We start from the raw sequence: 20,983 nt of genomic DNA, 5'->3' as shown, positions 1-20,983 counted from the left end.
CTTGGCAAAGAGGCACCTTTTAATATGGCGATTCTCTTTATTTAGCAGGGGGAGAGTAACTGGCCCTATCCACCCCCAGCACAGTACCTCCAGTGACTGTTGCTGGGGTCTATCTTGTGTTTCTTTTTAGATTGTGAGCCCTTCGGGGACAGGGATCCATCTTATTTATTTGTTATTTCTCTGTGTAAACCACCCTGAGCCATTTTTGGAAGGGTGGTATAGAAATCAATCAATCAATCAAATAAATAAATATTATCATTATTATTATTTTCAGGTGACACATAGTGCATCCAGGGGAAGGGGAAGTCAAAATGTGTGTGTGTCCCTCATGAGATTGCCAGTGATGTGTTAGTCAAAACCATCAGTAGCCCTGACACTTCTCATGTAGCACCCAAGCTGTGTTAGTCTGGATACTGGCCACTGGGTGCCAGATTGCCCAATTACTTCTCATACTAGTGTTGGACATCAGGCCTGGAAAAGCAACATTCTGCCATTTCCTGGTTCTTGCAGAAGCAAATGCACCATTCTTGAGACGCGTTATACTAAGAAGAGTGGGAAACACCTGTCCGGACCTCAGAACTATGATCTTTCTGTTGAAATTACTACTTACCTGGTTTCTAGTGGAATGGAGGGAGTTTGGATGAAGGCAAATGTCCAATTTAAAAGGTCACCAGGTAACAAAATTCAGCATGTTTCCACCACCAAGCTATGGGAACTTTTGTTGAAAAGTGGTATATACGTATTTGTATTTACAACCTCTTCTCAAATATTGTTTCCATGCTTCGAGGAAGATACAGTATTGTAATATTGTGTCTTTTCTGGCATATTATTGGGAGAAAGGAACTGCCACTCCCTGAAACTCCCTGCCCCTCTCACCCAGTTATGTACTGGAAAAGGACACAATGTCATGATATTCTATCCTTCCCTGGAGCACTATCTGTCAGCTGCCAGGAAGAAAAGTAGCGTGTTAAAATTGTGGTGGTGGTGCTGCTGATGGAAGCAGGAGATTTTTTGAAGGATCGTCCACCATGTTGCCACAAAGCAAGCCTCCCACCTCAATACATCTGATTGATTCTATGAGCCCCATGCTATCACATTGATCCAAGTAGGTCTCCCCAACATACATCATCTAGCCAATACAACTGATATGAATATGTTCAGAACAGATTCAATCCTGATCTCTTTGTCAATACACAGCTCTAAAATATTAGTTCCAGAAGGAGCTGCATTTTCCTGTATATATGCATAATCATTCTACTCCATACACATGCAAAGACCCACTCTAGTTGCTAGAAGCTCAGCTCTACCAACTCATGATAATCAGTTATAGATTTCTTCTATAAAATAGCAAGGTACTTTTGTGAACACATGGATGAGAACAATGATTCTTCCGTTTGCCTACAGTCCCTCATGCTGTATCAAACAGAAATGAGCCAGTGAAGCTTTCTGCAACTCATACAAGCAAATAAGCTAACTTTTTCATGTATGGAGCTGTATGTCCACAAAGCATTCTATGATGCTGCCTACTGAGACAGCCAAAAAAGTGGGTAAAAATCTACATCAACTAGAACTTCAGGTTTTGGGGTTTTTTTTGGGGGGGGGGGTTCAAAATTGCCACTGCTGTCTAGAGATATTCTTTAATAAGGGGTCGTAATCATGTTTAGTCTATTGTACCTTTACCATCTTGCTTAGAAACTCAGCATAATACATAAACCCTCAAGCTACAAAAATACCTGCTTTTCCATGTGTAGGGGAGTTAACAATGCATCAATGGCTTTTTCCTGTCATTGCCTATAGCAATACATGCAACAAAGATAATAATGTAAGCAATCTGTCATATTATCCCCAGCTCATGAAAGCAATGATTCAAGAAGAGCAAGAATTAAACAATGGGAAGCAGGAAGGGAAAAAACTTTATAGGGAGATAGTTATATTAAAAGTTATCTTTGCAGCAGTACAACTACACATACATTCTTGTTAGTTAAATGTACAAGAAAATATGCTGCACACAAGTACATATAGATGTTTGGAATTTATGGTTGTTGTTTTTAAGTGATGTGCTAAATTTAGTGCCCAGAAGGATATGCAATAGGGATATGCAAACCGATTTGAATTTGAACCGGTTCGAAGTTGAACCAGGTCAGTTGGATGGTTCAAATTCGAACCGAACCAGCCATCAGGTTCGAATTCGAACCAAACTGGAGATGGTTCGATTCGAACCAGTTCAAAACTCCAAAAGTGGGTGGGGTGCTAGCTGGCACCCATGGGTACTTACCACCCAAACTCCAAAGCAATCGGACACTCGTACGATTTTTTATGAATTTCTGAAATTTATTTTTGTTTTTTTCTCATAGGGTAGAATGGCACTCGAACCAGCCCATTATTCCCTATTGTGGAGCACCCACGGGTGCCAACAACCACCCAAACCCTGAAGCAATCAGACACTCCTACAATTTTTTATGAATATTTGAAATATTTTTAATTTTTCTCATAGGGTATAATGGGACCCAAACCAGCCCATTATTCCCTATTGTGCAGCACCTAGGGGCACCAAAGTAGGGTGAGTTGTAGGCACCCGGGATGCCTACCACCCACAAAACCCCAAGGCAATCAGACACTCTCTGATTATTGGTGGATTTAAAAAGTATTTTTGAATTCCTCATAGGGAATAATGAGGATCGCAGGAAATGTATAGCTTCACGTTGGGGGCAAAGGGGTGACCTAGAGCAGAGTGTGGTGGGTGGTATTGCCCAAGGGAGGGGCAAGGAAGCTATCATAAACAACAAAACCCAGTACCCCATGGTTTAGCAACCCCTGGAGGTGGTTGGCACCCACTGTGCACTACACCACCACTCACTTTGGGCCACCCCAGCACCCCCCAAGTGTCTTTAAGGTTTTTTTCCACAGGGAAGAATGGAAGTTTCAGCAGCCCCGTAACTGCACTTGGGAGGTACTAGGGTGGCCCAGGGCGAGTGGTGGTGTAGTGCACAGAGGGTGCCAACCACCCCCATGGGTTGCTAACCCATGTGGTACTGGGTTTTGTTGTTTCTGAGGTGTTCTGAGTGTAGATTCTCTGATAGCATATGAGATTTTCAATGACAAACCATGAATCCACTCTCATTTGCTAACCTTAAAGACACATAAACTTCAAAAATCACTTAAAAATCAACCCTTTGCTCGATTCCTTTCAAATAATTCTGGTAGCTTCCTTGCCCCCCTTGGGCACTACCACCCACCACACTCTGCTCTAGGCCACCCCTTTGCCCCGGACATGAAGCTATACATTTGCTGCAATCCTCATTATTTCCTATGAAAAATTCAAAAATACTTAAAAATCCACCAATAATCCGAGGAGTGTTTTGATTGCCTTGGGGTTTTGTGGGTGGTAGGCACCCCTGGGTGCCTACCACTCAACCCACTTTTGTGCTCCTAGGTGCTCCACAATAGGGAATAATGGGCTGGTGCGGGTCCCATTCTACCCTATGAGAAAAATTAAAAATATTTCAAATATTCATAAAAAACTGTAGGAGTGTCCTATTGCTTCGGGGTTTGGGTGGTTGTTGGCACCCGTGGGTGCTCCACAATACGGAATAATGGGCTGGTTAGAGACCCATTATACCCTATGAGGAAAAAATAAAAATAAATTTCAAGAATTCATAAAAAATCATACGAGTGTCCAGTTGCTTTGGCGTTTGGGTGGTAGGTACCCATGAGTGCCAGCTAGCACCCCACCCACTTTTGGAGGTTCGAACCGGTGCAAATTCAAACCGAACCGGGGGGGTTGAGCAAAACCAAAACCTCCCCTCCCACTCCTGGTCTGAACCCGGTTCAAATTCGAACCTAACCGGGCAAACCGGTTTTGTGCACATCCCTAATATGAAATAGCATGGCAACATGGTGCACCACATCAGGTCTATTGCAGACTTGTAAAGCAGCCCCGAGGGTGTTCAAAACAAGCGACTGCACAACAACGCAACTGCAGTTCTTCCCACTGTGGCAAATGGGAAGAACGACAATATAGGGCAGAACTATGAGTAGCGTACCTGCTCATTCTGAACAACATAGGGGCTGCCTTATGAGTCCACAGCATCATATGTTGCACCATTGTATCAGCCATCATTTACAACTTCACCATACTATTGAAAGTGAAGGAAAATTTTTAAATCTTGATTTATTTGAAGTTTGCAATCTGAATTTCAAACACCTTACACAAATTCTGTTATTAAGGTTTGCTCATTAATCATTTGCAGTTTACCTTACCAAAGTACCTTTGAAGTTTTTATATTCAAGCCACCTGAAGCTATCAAGCAACATAAATGGTATTAAGAGTTGAAAACAACTTACTCAGGAGAGTTGAGATTGAGACCTAGTGTTGTCAAATCACTTCCTAATGCAAGATGTACCATGCCGGGGTCTGTCTCTGCTGCCCTGATGAATGTTAACAAACCAATCATCCCGAATTGGTCTGTCACCATCCCTTGAGGAATGTTGGTCACCCGACCTAGGCAAGAATACACAAGATTAATCTCAAAGTGTAAAGAAACAGAAATATCAAGAACACCTGTAAGATAATTTTAGAGAGGGAATGGATGGGGATTCAGCATGCATACCATCAGGTAACACCTGGATCCCTTTTTTCTGCTGGTTATTATTTTGCGTTGTTGAACTTTTATCTCCAGGAAATTTAGGTCCATCTGCACTAGATGATGTTTTGCCCGATGTATTCAAATTCTATTAAAAGAAAATTCTGTGAGAAATCTTGTATGACAAAACACTTAAGAATAGCTTGCATACATAAGTTACAAGTTACAAAGCCCCTTGTAGTGTTTATAAGAAATTATAAACAACCTCCTCTGGTCCCCTCCCCGCCAAAAGCAACATTTTGCATTATATCAGGGCCTGATTCTTAAGCTCCCCTAAATTTGGCAGAGACTGATATGCCGTACAGTGGGCTTCTAACCATAAACAGAGACAGAGACCAGCTGCATAGACAGCATAGACTTTGGGATCAGAGCCTTAAACCGATGCAGCAACTGTGAACTTAAATCCACAAAAAAAGTTATTTGTCTAGCTCAGGGGTGCAGAACTTTGGCCCTCCTGCAGATGTTGGCCTACAACTCCCATAATCCTGGCTATTGGCCAGTGTGGGCTGGGGATTCTACCATGGCTGGGCAAGATGACTGAACGGATAGTGGCCTCTCAGCAACAGGAAGTTTTGGATGATGCAGATTATCTAGACCAGGGTTTCTTAACCTTGGGCCCCCAGATGTTGTTGGACTACAACTCCCAGAATCCCAGACATGGCCTTTGTGGCTGGGGATTCTGGGAGTTGTGGTCCAAGAACATCTGGGGGCCCAAGGTTAAGAAACTCTGATCTAGACCCATTTCAAACTAGCTTTCTTGTGGGCTATGGAGTTGAGACTGCCTTGGTCGGCTTGATGGATGATCTCCAAATGGCTATCGACAGAGAGAGTGTGACTCTGCTGATCCTTTTGGATCTCTCTGAGGCTTTCGATACCATCAGCCATGGTATCCTTCTGGACTGCCTGTGGGATTGGGTGGCACTGATTTACAGTGGTTAATCTCTGGCAGATTCCAGATGGTGTTGCTTGGAGACTATTGTTCTGCTAAATGAGAACTGAAGTATGGAGTTCCACAAGGCTCTATACTGTCTCCAATGCTCTTTAATACCTACATTAAACCGCTGGGAGAGATCATCAGGAGATTTGATGCTGGGTGTTATCAATATGCTGAGGACACCCAGATCAACTTCTCCATGCCAACCTCATCAGGAAATTGAATATCTACCCTAAATGCCTGTGTGGAGACAGTAATGGGCTGAATGAGGGATAACAAAATGAGATGGTTTAGATCTGCCTGTTCTGGGTGGGGTTACACTCCCCGTGAAAGATCAGGTATGTAGCTTGGGAGTGTTCCTGGACTCAAAGTTCTCCCTGGTTTCTCAGGTTGAGGTGGTGACCAGGAGCACTTTTTATCAGCTTCGGCTGATAAGTCAGCTATGTCCACTTCTAGAGGCGAATGACCTTAAAACAGTGGTACATATGCTGGTAACCTCCAGACTTGACTACTGTAATGCACTCTACATGGGGCTGCCTTTGTACGTAGTCCAGAAACTACAATTGGTACAGAATGTGGCAGCCAGATTGGTCTCTGGGACAACATGAAGGGACCACATAACACCAGTTTTGAAGAACTGCACTGGCTACCGATAGGTTTCCGGGTGAAATACAAAGTTCTGGCTCTTATCTATAAAGCCCTTAACAGCTTAGGTCCAGGCTATTTAAGAGTGCGCCTCCATTGTCATAAATCCTGCCACCTGTTACGATCTTCTGGAGAGATCTGGTTACAGATGCCACCGGCTCGTTTGGTGGCAACCCATGACTGGGCGTTCTCTGTGGCTGACCCAGGGCTTTGGAATATGCTCCCTACTGAAATAAGAGCATCTCCTTCTCTACTATTTGTTTTCAGGAAGAATCTCAAGATTTTCCTGTTTTCACAGGCTTTTAATTAAAATTATTTTTAAAACCTTGTTTTAATATCTATTTTATTCTATTGTTTTTATTGTCATGTATTTTAATTTGTAACTTTTACATATTTTAAATTTTGTACACTGCCTAGAGATGTACATATCAGGCAGTATAGAAATATGATAGATGGATAGACAGCTACGACAGATAATGGGAGTTGTAGTCTAAAAACAGCTGGGGGCCTAAGTTGAGCATGCCTGGTCTAGCTGATTTAACCATATGATCAAATTGCTTTAATGCATTTTTCCTTCTTGTGTGATTATTTCCCCTTTGAAGTAGGTGACACTTACAGATTTACTGTCATCATTACTTGATGTTGGATCTTTGTAGTTAGAGCCTGGTAATGCTGGAAAATCTTCGTTGTGTATCGAAAAATCTTGGGTTTGCTCACTTGCTGGTTTTGTTACCATTCCAACTGTATCAAAGATAAATATATCAGATTAGATATTATAAAAAAAATTTGGTACCGATTTAGGGAGAACTCTATCAGCAAAATGTTTGATTTCAACAGATTCTGAAACAAAAAGTAACAATAAGACAGAATAAATGAGCATGTTTGCAAGAACTGTAAATTTTACTTTCAATACAAGTGTTTGCAGTAACTATTATGAGGGTAGGTCTCACTGACTGACTGGCGGTATAGCATTTTATTTTTAAATGTGTTCCTAGAAACTGTGGCCAACATCCTGACTAAGTGCCAGAGTACCATGAAGAGCACTGGCACTTCTGTGCTACAAACTACCAGCATTCTGCTGGTCTTGAGAGGCCGGGGGGGGGGGAGCCACCAGAATTTGCCCATATTTTCCCAGCCCTAGAAGCAGGTCACTGAGAGCTGCACGACTCTCAAGGACCCATTTGTGGCTCGCAGCCCATAGGGAATGCTTCCAGGGCTGGGGGAGATGAGCACCCCCTACAGAAGCACAGCCTTAGTCCAGAAAGGCAACAGTCACATGTGCAAATCTTCAACACTTCATTAGAAGTGTTGGTACTTCATTAGTTAGGACATCAGCCTGTATAATTAAGGCGGAGGAAAAGGAGGATAAAGGTTTTCTAATTTCCTCACTTATGTATTCTAAGATCCTCAGATAATCTGTAACACAAGAAATTGTTGTGTAATGCTTTATGGTGACTAAGCACAGGAACAAAACGGCAAGCACTTCACTGGCAAATCTATAGCTACTGTCTAGCCACACAATGCTTTGACCCTTTTTCACAAAATGAGGCCAAGCCACTCAAGACTAGAATATAGAAATCTAGAGCTGGAGAGCAGCATTCTTTACTCTAACAATAAGAAGCATCTCAGAGCCAACTGCTTTGATCAGATGTTTAGAAAAACACAGTAAACTAGGTGCATGTTACTACGCAACTGTTTTGACAAAAGAATTGGAAAAATAGGAAACAGTATTGTATATCTTCCAGCAGGTTTGAAGCAATTTAGTTGCTTCTCTTAACTACATTGAAATGGAGATGCAAATGTTCTCTCTCTTGCTTTGAAGCACACAGTCTCTTTTGTCATTACAAATAATAAAGTAGATAGATAGATAGATAGATAGATAGATAGATAGATAGATAGATAGATAGCACTTTTAATTTGCCATGTCCTTTATCATCTTTAGCTCTTTAAACTATTATATTCAGAAACAGCAGATACTTCATGGCAAAATGCTGGCCAAGATCCTAACTAATGAAGCTACATGAGATGCTATGGTGATGGCGCTGAGTTTCAGACTAATACAGCAACAGCACTCGTGTGTGAACATAAGAACAGTCGTGCTGGATCAGGTCCAAGGCCCATCTAGTCCAGCATCCCATTTCGCACAGTGGCCCACCAGATGCCGCTGGAAGCCACAGGCAAGAATTGAGGGCATGCCCTCTCTCTTGCTCTTACTCCCCCACAACTGGTACCCAGAGGCACCCCACCTCCAAGGCTGGAGGTGTCCTACAGCCCTCCGACCAGTAGCCATCAATAGACCTCCATGAAGTTATCCAAACCCCTCTTAAAGCTATCCAGGTTGTTGGCTGTCACCACATCTTTTGGCAGATAATTCAACAAGTTGATTATGTGCAGTGTTCCCTCTAAGGTGTGCGCACGCTCACAAGTTTTTTTTATGTCCGCTCAGAAAAATTTAAATCCCACTCAGATTGAATGGGGAAGGCCCCACTCTGAATGCATGTGCACACACACTGCCTTGATACTGCTGCCCAGAACAAAACTCATCCCACACATAGTTGAAAAAAGCTAGAGAGAACACTGATTGTGCGTTTTATGAAAAAGTACTTCCATTTGTTTGACCTAAATTTCCTGGCAATCAATTTCATGGGATGACCTCTGGTTCTAGTATTATGTGAGAGGGAGAAAAAAATCTCTATATACACTTTCTCCACACCATGCATGATTTTACAGACCTCTATCATGTCTCCCCGCAGTCGTCTTTTTTTTCTAAACTAAAAAGCCCCAGGTGTTGTAGTCTTGCCTAATAAGGAAGGTGCTCTACGCTCCTGATCATTTTGGTTGCCCTCTTCTGCACCTTTTCCATTTCTACAATGTCCTTTTTAAGATGTGGTGACCAGAACTGTACGCAGTACTCCAAGTGTGGTCGCACCATAGTTTTGTATAAGGGCATTATAATGTTAGCTGTTTTATTTTCAATCCCCTTCCAATGATCCCTAACATGGAACTGGCCTTTTTCATAGCTGCTGCATATTGAGTCGACACTTTCAACGAGCTGTCCACCATGACCCCAAGATCCCTTTCCTGGTCAGTCACCAACAGCTCAGATCCCATCAATGTATACATGAAGTTTGAGTTTTTCGTCCCAATGTGATCACTTTACACTTGCCAACATTGAAGCGCATTTGCCATTTTGTCGCCCACTCACCCAGTTTGGAGAGATTCTTTTGGAGCTCCTCACAATCTGTTTTGGATTTCAGTACCCTAAATAATTTGGTATCATCTGCAAATTTGGCCACCTTGCTGCTTACCTCAACTTCTAGATCATTTATGAATAAATTAAAAAGCACCTGTCCTAGTACAGATCCCTGGGGGACCCCACTTCTTACTTCCCTCCATTGTGAAAATTCTCCCTTTATACCTACACTCTGTTTCTTGTCCTTCAACCAGTTACCAATCCACACATGTACTTGTCCCCTTATCCCAAGACTGCTAAATTTTTTCCAGAGTCTTTGATGAAGAACTTAGTTGAAAGCTTGTTGGAAGTCCAGGTATACTATGTCAACTGGATCACCTTGATCCACACACTTGTTGACACTCTCAAAGAACTCCAAAAGGTTCATGAGGCAAGTTTTACCTTTGCAGAAGCCATGCTGGTTCTTCCTCAGCAGGGCCTGTTCTTCTATGTGCTTCACAATTTTATCCTTGAGAATGCTTTCCATCAATTTTCCTTGAACGGACGTTAAGCTAACCAGCCTGAAATTTCCCAGATCACCCTTGGATGCCTTTTGGGAAATCGGTGTTACATTTGCTACTTTCCAGTCCTCTAGTACACAGTCTGATTGTAGGGATAAGTTGTATATTTTTGCAAGGAAGTCAGCAATTTTACATTTAAGTTCTTTAAGGACTCTGGGATGGATGCCGTCTGGCCTTGGCGATTTGCTGGTTTTCAATTTTTCCAGGCAGTTTAGAACAGGGATTCTCAACATTGGGTCCCCAGATGTTATTGGACTTCAACTCCCATAATCCCCAGCCAAAGGCCACTGGGCCTGGGGATTATGGGAGTTAAAGTCCAATAACATCTGGGGACCGAAAGTTGAGAATCCCTGGTTTAGATCATCTTGTCACTTCTATCTGACTCAGTTCTTTAGCCACCGAAAAGCCTGGTTCAGGAACAGGTATATGCTCAGTATACTCTGCCATGAAGACAGATACATAGAACTCATTTTGCCTCTCTGTAACCTCCATATCCTCCTCAATAATCCCTCTCACTCCCTCATTGTCTAACGGTTCCTCAAACTCTCTTTTTGCCTCCCTTATTGTCACCTTGCATTTCTTTTGCCAGAATGTGTGTTCCTTTCTGTTTTCTTTATTTGGGCAGAACTTTCAATTTCAGAATGAAGTCTTCTTCTCCTTTAGGGCTTCCTTGACTTTACCTGTTAGCCATGATGTTTTCCTCCTGAACTTGGCGGTACCTTTCCTTCTTTTGGGTATACAATCTAAATGGGCTTCTAGTATAGTGATTTTGAGTAAACTCCATGCTTTCTGGAGCGAAGTGACTCTCCTGATTTTCCCTTTCAGCTTTCTTTTCACCATACTCCTCATTTTGGAGAAGTTTCCTCTTCTGAAATTCAAAGTTTCTGTGTTAGACTTCCTGGATGATTCTCTCCCTGCAAGTATGCTGTATTTGATCACACTATGGTCACTGTTCCCTAAAGGGTCCATGACACTGACATTACACACCAGGTCCTGGGTGCCATTCATGATTAAGTCCAAGGTCGCCTTCTCTCTGGTTGGTTCCAAGACCGACTGTTCTAAGGCACAGCCATTCAGCATATCTAGAAATCTGATCTCTTTGTCATTACCTGACTGTGAATTTACCCAGTCTATGTGTGGGTAATTGAAATCACCCATTATTACTGCCCTGCCTCTCCTTGATGCCTCCGTGATTTCCTTCTGCAGCTCCCAGTCACTGTCAGTGTTTTGACCCTGAGGGCGATAGCACATCCTCAGTAGCACGTTTCCTTTCAGGCCTTGTATTGTCACCCACAGGGTTTCTGTGGAGGACTCTGATCCTCTTAGGTTTTTACCTTATTAGATTCTATCCCTTCTTTAATATACAGTGCTACTCCACCTCCAAGGTGCCCTGCCCTGCCCTTTCTATAGAGTTTATATCCAGGGATAACAATGTCCCGCTGGTTCTTGCTGTTCCACCATGTTTCTGTTATGCCCACTATATCTATTTCTTGGTAAGCAACCAAGCACTCCAGCTCACCCATCTTGGCTCGGAGGCTTCTGGCATTGGCATATAAGCACCTATATGCTGAATCTCTTACCTGGTAAGATACCCTATCTTTCTTTTGGCTCTTTGATCTCTTTGACCAGCTTGCACAGCCTTTTGTCTGCTCTTTATGTGGTTCTGCTCTGTCCCAATCTGTTTTATCTGAACCTTTTACACCCTTGCAGCTTAAAGAATGGCATTTGCCGAACTGGATACTGCCCAGCTCCTGTTGGCTATTCTCCAGGTGTCATTTTAAAAGCTGCTCTGCAACCTTTTTGATTTTAAGCACCAGCAGTCTGGTTCCATCTTGGTTCAAGTGCAGCCCATCCCTTTTGTACATACTTTGCTTGTCCCAAAATGTATCCCAGTGCATAACAAATCTAAACCCCTTCTCCTGGCACCAACGTCTCATCCACAAATTGAGATCCCTCAGCTCTGCCTGTCTCACTGTACCTGTGCATGGAACACATAGCATTTCTGAGAATGCTACCTTGGGGATCCTGGACTTCAATATGCTACCTATCAGCCTTAATTTGGCTTCCAGGACCTCTTGACTACATTTCCCCACATTGTTGGTGCCGACATGCACTACGACAGCTATCTCCTCCCCAGCGCTGCCTAACAGCCTATTTAGACGCTGCGTGATGTTTGCAACCTTCGCACCAGGCAGGCAAGTCACCGTGTGGTCAACACGCGGGTCACAAACCCCTCTCTCTATACCTCTAGTGATCGAATTGCCCACTACAAGGAGGCCCCTGCCCTCCAGGAGGAGTATCCCCTATGTGAGAGGATATGGGCTCATCATCCATGGAAGAGGTGCCTTCTACAGGAGCATTTCCCTCTTCTTCAGACTGATGTCTTCCTTCCCCAAGACCTTCATTCTCCCTGACAGCAGAGGAGCTATCGGCCTTGGAGTGGGATGCCTCAACCACATCCCTGACGGTCTCATCTGAATGCCTCTCTGGGCTTCTCCAGATCTGCCACCTTGGTCTTGAGTGAATGAACTTGTTCCCTGAGGGCCAAAAGCTACTTGCACCGAGCACATACCCATGACTTCTGTCCATGAAGCAAATAGTCATACATGCGACACTCTGTACAATACACTGGGAAGTGCCCTCAGAATTTCAGTAACCTCCTCTTCCCTCAGAAACACTCTGTGCCACCCAAAAATATGTTCCTCAGGGTCATGCAGCCCTCAGGGATATATTTTTTGGTTGATACAGAGGGCTTCCAGGGGAAGGAGGAGAGCTGGTCTTGTGGTAGCAAGCATGACTTGTCCCCTTAGCTAAGCAGGGTCCACCCTGGCTGCATTTGAATGGGAGACTCCATGTGAGCAATATGAGATCTTCCCCTCAGGGGATGGAGCTGCTCTGGGAAGAGCAGAAGGTTCCAAGTTCCCTCCCTGGCATCTCCAAGATAGGGCTGAGAGAGACTCTGCCTGCAACCTTGGAGAAGCTGCTACCAGTCGGTAGATATGGACAATACTGAGCTAGATGAACCAGTGGTCTGACTCAGTATATGGCAGTTTCCCATGTTCCTATGTAAGGATAGGTTGTCAAAAATCCCCCCACCCATGTGCATCCCAGTGCTGTGGTAGTCTGGAACTCAGCACCACCAACTTAACATCTCATGTAGCACAGGTGCTTTGGCCACTATTTGTATTGCAGACTATAGAATTAGTAAAATAAATCTTGGCCATTTATTAAAGACATCAACATTTACATAGAAGCTACTTTCCAAAGTTCAAATTAAGCACTAAAAGGACAGGCAATGCTGGAAACAAACAATCTAAACACCAAAAGCTAAACTATTCTCCTACAAGAGTCGTCCTTTCTGAGGCAAAATGAGTAAGTTGAACAATGGCAAGTTGCAAGTTCAGCAAAATCCATTTTCAACATTTGTTGAAAATAAAAGAAACTGTCCCACAAAGATAACAAATTTAAGCAGTACAGGCTTACCATAAGGTGCCCTTCCAGCTAGAGGGTTTATTAATGGAGTGGGATTCCCGCTTCCTTCCCTTCTGTTTCTGTCTGCTAATGCTGGGAAATCTGAAAGGTCCAATCCTGTCACATTTTCACTGCCATCTAAAGAAAAATACATCCTATTTACAACTCTTCTCAAAGATAGTTTCCACAGAAATGATATATAGAAATGTTATCATAAAAAGAAATTCATAACTCTCTTGGACCAGGATTTCATTTATATTGGCTTTTTGTCCTACCACCACGAGAAAATAAAGATCCTAAGATGTTAGAGTGTCTCACAATTAGAACAACAACAACAAAACCACGAGTTTTCACTATTTAGTGCTGCTAACTGAGCAAAGGAAGCGCCATTCAAAGTGCCAATCCATTCACAGTACGCAAGGGAAGAGCAACTGACCCTAACAAACCCCAGCACAGCATCCTTCCAGTGGTGGTTGCTGGGGTCAACCTTACATTTATTTTTAGACTGAGAGTCATTTGGGGTCAGGGAAGCATATTTATTTATTTATCTACGTAAACTGCTTTGAGAACATCAACTGAAGTGGTATATAAATACTACTACTAATAGTAGTAGTAAAATTAATATATTGGCTGACATCCAGAGTAGCACTGTAATCGTGCAGCAATGCCGAGATCCAGAGTACTGATGGATTACCATCCAAGCAGGGGAATGGGTGGTTTTTGACCAACTGCCCTTCCCTTTGAAGTCCACTGTGTCACAAAAATATGTCCCTGAGGGTCACACAATGAACACAGTGGTAGGATAATAAATTGAAGCCAAATCCAAACAAGACAGAGGTACTTGTTGTGGAGGGTCATAATCTGAAGGATTGGATAGAACTTCTTGTTCAGGATGGGGTTAGGATGCCTCAGGAAGAACAGTTACACAGTTTGGCCGTGCTCTTGGACCCAGATCTCACCCTGGTGTCTCAGGTCAAGGCTATGGCTAAGTGCTTTTCATCACTTTCAGCCAATACAATTGCTGTGCCTATTCCTTGAAGAAAGTGACCTCAAAATAGTGGTGCATCAGCTGGTAATCTCCAGGCTTGACTATGACCATGTTCTCTCTATATATACAGTCCAGAAACTTCAGTTAGTTAAAAATGTGGCAGCCAGATAAGTCTCCAAGGTAAACTGACTACACTGGCTACCAATATGCTTCCAATCAAAGTGCTGATTATTACCTTTAAAGCCCTGAACACCTTAGGTCCAGGCTACCCGAGGCATAGTACCTTCTTCTGCAAAGATCCCCACCACTCAAAGATCATCAAGGAGAGACCCATCTTCAGGTGCCGCCAGTTTGTCTGGCAGCAACTTGGAGTTAGGCCTTCTCAGTAGTCACCCCTAGGTTGTGGAACACACTGCTGCATGGCAATAAGAGGCCTATCATTTCTAGGGGCATTCAAGAAAGCTGTAAACACCTTTTTTTTAAAGCTTGGCTTAAAATGGTATTTAAACTGTGTTTAATGGTTATAATGAGCTTGTGTTAATCTTCAGAGGTTTTAATTATGATTGTAAACCATTCTGATCCATTCTGGAGAAGTGGTATATACATGAAATAGAACATTGGTTACTTACTGTGAATGCTGCTTCTTGCTGCTGGGATTTGAGGATATCTCGTGTGGGTTATCCTTCCCACATGCTCCAGAGGGAGGACTAAGCAAATTAGTTCAAAGGTTCTAAGAGTCTGGGAAGGACGACATCACCCAGTTCTGACTAGCCAAGGCCCAGTTTTAAAAAGGAGTCAGGAAGACAGTTTACAAAACAGAAAAAACAAGAAATTAAGATGAAAGAAGAGGACAACCATTGAAGTAGGCCTGGTCACTGATCAGGTGGGCTGAGATGCCCTTAAATTCAGCAGCAAGAAGCAGCCTTCACAGTAAGTAACCAATACTCCTTTCCCTGCTGCTAGATGAGGACATCTTGTGTGAGACATACCACAGCCCGTAATTAAGGGTGGGAGCATCCATACTTACTGCGGGGGAAGATACTGCTTTAACACCCTCTTGTCAAAAGCAGCTCGGGCAGAAGTGTAGGAATCAATCTTATAGTGTTTAAATAATGTGGGACTTCCATGTAGAAGCTCCACAAATCTCATGAAGTAGAGCGTTTGTGTAAAATGCCACTGACATGGCGGCTGAACGAGAAGAATGAGCTAGGATGGAAGAAGGTGAGCAAAGGTTTTGAGTTTCATATGTGAAGGCAATGCTCACATGATCCATCTAGCTATTGTAGGAGGAGGAGACTTTTTTACCCATGGAAGAAGGTAAGTATGAGACAGACAGTGCTTCTGTGGAACTGTGTTAAGTAGTGTGGCATATATAAACCTTTAAGCATCTCCGAACATCCAGTTTGAGCCAAGCCTTTCCAGACAGTTGCACCAGATTGGGACAGAAAGTAAGGACCACATCTTGCCATAGATGAAAGGCCAAGAACACTTTGGGTCTGAAGGAGGAATCAGGTATTAGTCGAACTGAATCAGGTGTGAAGATGCAGAAGTTCCTATGAGCAGACAGGGCTTGAAGCTCAGAAACCCTCCATGTTGAGGCGATTACTACGAGGAAGGCCAGCTTGAATGAGAGCAGCCTGAGAGATATAGCCCATATGGGTTCAAAAGAAAGGGAGTGCAATGTGCGTAAGATGGTTTGTAAACTCCATGAAGGGAAGCAGTGTATTGTAGGAGGGGATAACATGATAACTCTCCTGAGTAAATGTTTGAGATGAGGATGGGAACAGAATATCTTGCTGAAGATACCAGATAGAATACCTGCTAAGGAAGCTACATGTTTGAGCATGCTAGCTTTTAAGCTCTTATCCAGACAATCCTGAAGAAATGGAAGAAGTTCTTTGATGGTCACCATGCCCCAGGAATGGAGTGGCAAATGCACAAGCAAAAAAAAGCCCTCCAAGTATACTGGTACAGTATATTCTGTTGGTAGATGCTGACTGAATGCCAGAATGGTGTTGAGGACTTTAGGACAATAACCATGCTGGGTCAACAGGTTCAGCTCAGTCTCTAGGCAGAAAGTCGTAACCAAGCCAGATACTGATGACAAACAGGACCTTGTTGAAGCAGATCTGGGGTTATTGGAAGGAACTGCAGATCAGAGATTGCCAGGTTGCAAAGTTCTGCAAATCAGTGTCTCCTTGGCCAGAAGGGGGCCACTAGCAGAACTTGTGTCTGTAGTAAAATATACCTTGCAGAGAACTCGACTTAGTTGGGGCACTGGAGGAAATGCATAGAGGTGGCCATGGAGTCAGCAGGGCATTCACTGCTTCCACGCCCTCACACAGGAATCAAGTGAAGAACCTGGGCAGTTTGTTGTTGTTAGGGGTTGCACAGAGGTCAACCTGTGGGTGGCCTAGGTGAAGATCAAATGTCTGCTGTTTTAGGCTCTATTCTCCCAGGTGAATTTCCTTGTGGCTTAACGAATCTGCCATGGAGTTGAGGACTCCCTGGATGTGATGGGTGATGATGGAAACTAGGTGTCTCTCTGCCCACTGGAGAAGAAGTTCAGACTCCAGGTATAGGAACTTTGATCTGGTGCCGACCTGGCGACTGACATGGGCTTTCACTATTATGTGGTTGGCACGTACCAGGACATGTTTCTGGCAGAGTGTATGGTGAAAAGCCAGGAGAGCTAGGTGAATAGCTCTCAGTTCCAGCCAGCTGATGCTGTGAACCTGTTCCTCTGGGATCCATTTGCCCTCTGCCGTGAGACGGAAGCAGTGAGCTTCCCATCCCATTTGGCTGGCATCAGTTGTAAGAATAATCCATGGAGGATCCAGGCATTGCTTTCCTTGAAAGAGATGAGTCAGGGAGGTCCACCATTTGAGGGAATGAAGTATGTCTGATGGGAGCTGAAGGGTCTTGTGACTCATTTGGGTGATGTCCATTTGCATGGAAGAAGGAACCATTGCAGTGGACGTAGGTGAAATCTGGCCCAAGGGACCGAGTCCAGAGATGCTACCATTAGGCCTAGGAGGCATGCCAATGACAATAGGGGAACTTTGACATGTGATTGGACAGAACACACTGCTTCCTTCTGTGCACACTATGGAAGAAGGAAAAGGAGAGTATATATGGTGACTCCCAGATGTTGAAGTCGACGCAAAGGGCAGAGGTGAATTTCAGCCCTGTTGACTAAGAAGCTGTGGTTGCTTAAGGCTTGTAAGGCAGTCTCTAGGTCTTTGAGGGCTGATTGCAGAGTCAGTAATTTTATTAGGAGATCATCTAAGTAAACAGAGACCCAGACACCCTGAAGTTGCAGGTGAGCCACCACGGGAGCCAGGATCTTTGTGAAAATCCTTTGGGCTGATGAAAGGCCAAATTGACGTGCCCTGTACTGGTAATGTTTGCTGGCATACTTGAAATAGAGCAAATGGCAGCTGTCTGGGTGAATGAGAACATGAAGATACGCTTCTGTTAGATCTATGGAGACCATATAGTCTAGATAGTGTAGGGACTTTGCTATTGACTGGAGGGTTTCCATCCTGTAGCATCTGCGCTTTATCCACTTGTTCAGGAATTTGAGGTCTAGCACCACCCTGAGGATGGTGTCATTTTGGGGGATGGTGAACAAGATAAAATAAACACCCACCCCCTGTTGAGAGTGGAAATGGTTCTATAGCACCTAGGGAGAGAAGATAGTGAATTGCCAACGGCAGTCCTTATTGTATGGTAGGCGAGGAAGCAGTTGGGGAGATGAGCATTAAATTCTATCTTGTACCCCTGTTCAATTGTGTGGAAGACCTACTAGTCTGTGGTGGTCATTTCCCAGGAGTAGAAATGTTCTGTAAGGCAACCCACCCCCTACTTGTGAGGGCCGGGAGTCAGGATCACTGTTTATTTGACCTGGGTTGGGTGTTGAGGTACTGACGTGGCTGAGGGAGGGTCCGGTTGGTATGTCTCTGCCTGTTCCAGGAAGGGCACTGCACTCTAGTATCTCTGTCCCTGGTCTGGAAGGAACTCCTGAATGGGAGAAAGGACTGGAAGAGTCTTTTGGTCTGGCTGCAGTCAGACCTGCACAATATAGTAGGAAGTACTCTCCTTTTATCTTTGGCTCCCACCAGGATGTCTGAGGGTTTCATCACCAAAGAGTTTGGAGCCTTTATATGGTACAGCAGCTAGATTAGCCCGCAAAGTAGCATCGATCTACCAGTTTTAACCACAGACTACAGTAGAGGCAGTGGAATGGGCTCCAAATCAGGGATGCATCAGCCATGAAGGCCTGTGCCTTCTGAACATTTAACAATGTCTGCTTGAGAAAGTAGGATCAAGAGGGGGGTTGTGAATTAAAACATACAACCATAAAATGGATGCCCTGGCCAATACGGAAGCAGCAGTGTAGGAATGGATTGATAGGGAGGTTGCTTCATGGGATCTTCTAAGAGCAGCCTGAATCCATTTATCACTGGGGTCCCTGAGGGAGATGTCCCCATCCTTTGGGAAAATGAAACCAGAGAGGAGGGCTACCACAGGGGCATTGGTGGGAAGAACCTTGAAAAGGTCCAAACTTTCCAGCTGCAAATTATAAAATGTGCCTACTATTGATATAGATTTCCTATTTGATGCAGGGAGCTGCCATTCTTGTTTAACTATATCCAGAAAACTTTCAGGAGAAGGAATATTAACGTCCTTAGATTTGGGCTTAGGAAAGACCAGTGCATCTTTAGGAACAGAAGACAGTTCCTCTGGTGGCCTAGGTTGCAAGTCCAGAGTCGCCATGAGTGGGGAAAAAAGCCTCTGCATTGAATAATCATTGTGATGTAGTGGGCGGGGGAGTCTGTATTTTGGTCATCAGACCATTTCTCTTCTTCCTTGGTTTCCTGATCCAGGTCATGATGCAATGAGGAATCAACAGGAGAGTGACCCAGGTCAGGTTCCAGTTGGCATAGAAGGATCGCCATCTGGCCCATTTGTATCAGGTCGATGGAGGCGAAGGTCAGAGGAGTCACAATCTGAAATCTCAGCATGAGGCTGTTCCCCTTGCTGAGAAGCAGTAGAGATGTTATTAGATTTACTTGCTTTAGGGACGCCTTGGGACTTCTTTGAACATTTACATTTCCTTTTGGATTTTCTTGGTGTGGGGCTCTGGGATGAGGAGGATGAGTGTTCCCTCCATTTTTTCGTATGCTTTTCACCCCAGCATTTTTGCCTTGCCTAAGTGAGATTAACAGATTTTCAAGCCAAGTTTGCCATGCAAATGGAACCTCCAAAGGAAAGCCTGAAGGAGGGGTGGGGTGGGAAATTAGATAGCTCTATGGGGAGAGAACGCGATCCGAGGCACAGGTCTCACCGGCTCCATGTTTGCTGCAGCAGTTGTCACAATGGAAGATGTGGTGGCTCTCGGGGCCATCTCAGGAGGTTTGTAAGGACAGCCCTGCTGGATCAGGCCCAAGGCCTAACTAGTTCAGCATCCTGTTACACACAGTGACCCACCAGATGGTTCTGAGAAGCCCACAGGCAAGAGATGAGGGCATGCAGTCTCTCTTGCTGTTACTCCCCTGCAACTGCTATTCAGAGGCATTTTGTCTCTGAGGTTGGCTATAGCCACTAGACTAGTAGCCATTAATAGACCTGTCCTCCATGAATCTGTCTTAGCCCCTTTTAAAGCCATCCAAGCTAGTGGCCATCACCACATCCCGTGGCAGAGGATTCCATAAGCTAATTATGCTCTGTGTGAAAAAGCACTTTTGTTGGTCCTAAATTTCCCGGCCTTCATTTTCATGGGATGACCTCTGGTTCTAGTGTTGAGAGAGAGGAAGAAAATTTCTATGTATCCACTCTCTCTACTCCATGCATAATTTATACACCTCTATTATGTCCCCCCTCATAGTCACCTCTTTTCCAAACGAAAAAGCCCCAGATGCTCTAGGAGCATCATAAGGTAGGTGCCTGTTGCTTCCTGTTCTTTCTAGTGCCGCTCATACCCTTTCCACCCTGTTTGCATTTGGAGGTCCAGCAGTTTGTGCAACTATATGCACTGCACTCAGATGGCCCCACCGCATCCTGGAGGCTGGAGAAAGATCGGTGAAGGCACCTGCATTTGGCCCTCTGGAAGAGGCAAGAGTTGAGGCCATCTGAGTTGCCATGCTGTGGGGCCATTTGGGCAGCAGCAGGGCATCGTCGGGAGAGAATGGTGTCTCATCTTTGTCCAAGGTGGCGAGGCGTCTGGTCTCACACCTAGAAGACAGGAGACCAGACAGTCCCTCCTGGGACTTGGCATCGAGAGGGGCCTAGTGGTGCTTGTCGAGCCCTGCACAGCAGTTGGAAGCAGCCAAGTGCATCCTCAGTTGAGGAACAAAAATAGCTGTAGAGCTCTTTGCCTTTTGGACTAGAACATGTTTAAACTGGGCCAACTGCTCCATGGAGAAAAATACGGGGGGGGGCAGAGAGCAAAGGGAAAGGCAATGGAGTAGTAGAGAAAGGTAGAAAGATTTTTTGTTTGTTTGTTAGTTAGTTTGTTTACAGAGAGAAAGGGATTTAAAATAGTTA

The 20,983-nt window shown here is 44.2% G+C and overlaps 1 protein-coding gene across 12 annotated transcripts in view; it reads right to left on the bottom strand.

Moving 5' to 3' along the window:
* Positions 1 to 20,983, bottom strand: part of CNOT2 (CCR4-NOT transcription complex subunit 2) — a 100,321-nt gene that overhangs the window by 8,107 nt on the left and 71,231 nt on the right. For all 12 annotated transcript variants that reach the window (XR_008308030.1, XM_053253137.1, XM_053253138.1 and 9 more), the window contains 4 exons: positions 13,459 to 13,584; positions 6,839 to 6,963; positions 4,611 to 4,731; positions 4,345 to 4,501 (listed from right to left, as the gene is read on the bottom strand). Coding sequence is in view for 11 of the 12 variants with exons in the window: in XM_053253137.1 (XP_053109112.1) it covers positions 4,345 to 4,501; positions 4,611 to 4,731; positions 6,839 to 6,963; positions 13,459 to 13,584 (529 nt within the window). In the remaining variant the exon portion in view is untranslated. The remainder of the gene's footprint in view (positions 1 to 4,344; positions 4,502 to 4,610; positions 4,732 to 6,838; positions 6,964 to 13,458; positions 13,585 to 20,983) is intronic.

This window comes from Hemicordylus capensis, chromosome 5 (assembly GCF_027244095.1).
Source record: "Hemicordylus capensis ecotype Gifberg chromosome 5, rHemCap1.1.pri, whole genome shotgun sequence".
Taxonomy (NCBI): domain Eukaryota; kingdom Metazoa; phylum Chordata; class Lepidosauria; order Squamata; family Cordylidae; genus Hemicordylus; species Hemicordylus capensis.
Note: the sequence above shows the minus strand (reverse complement) of the source record. Positions and strands in the feature narration are given on the sequence as shown.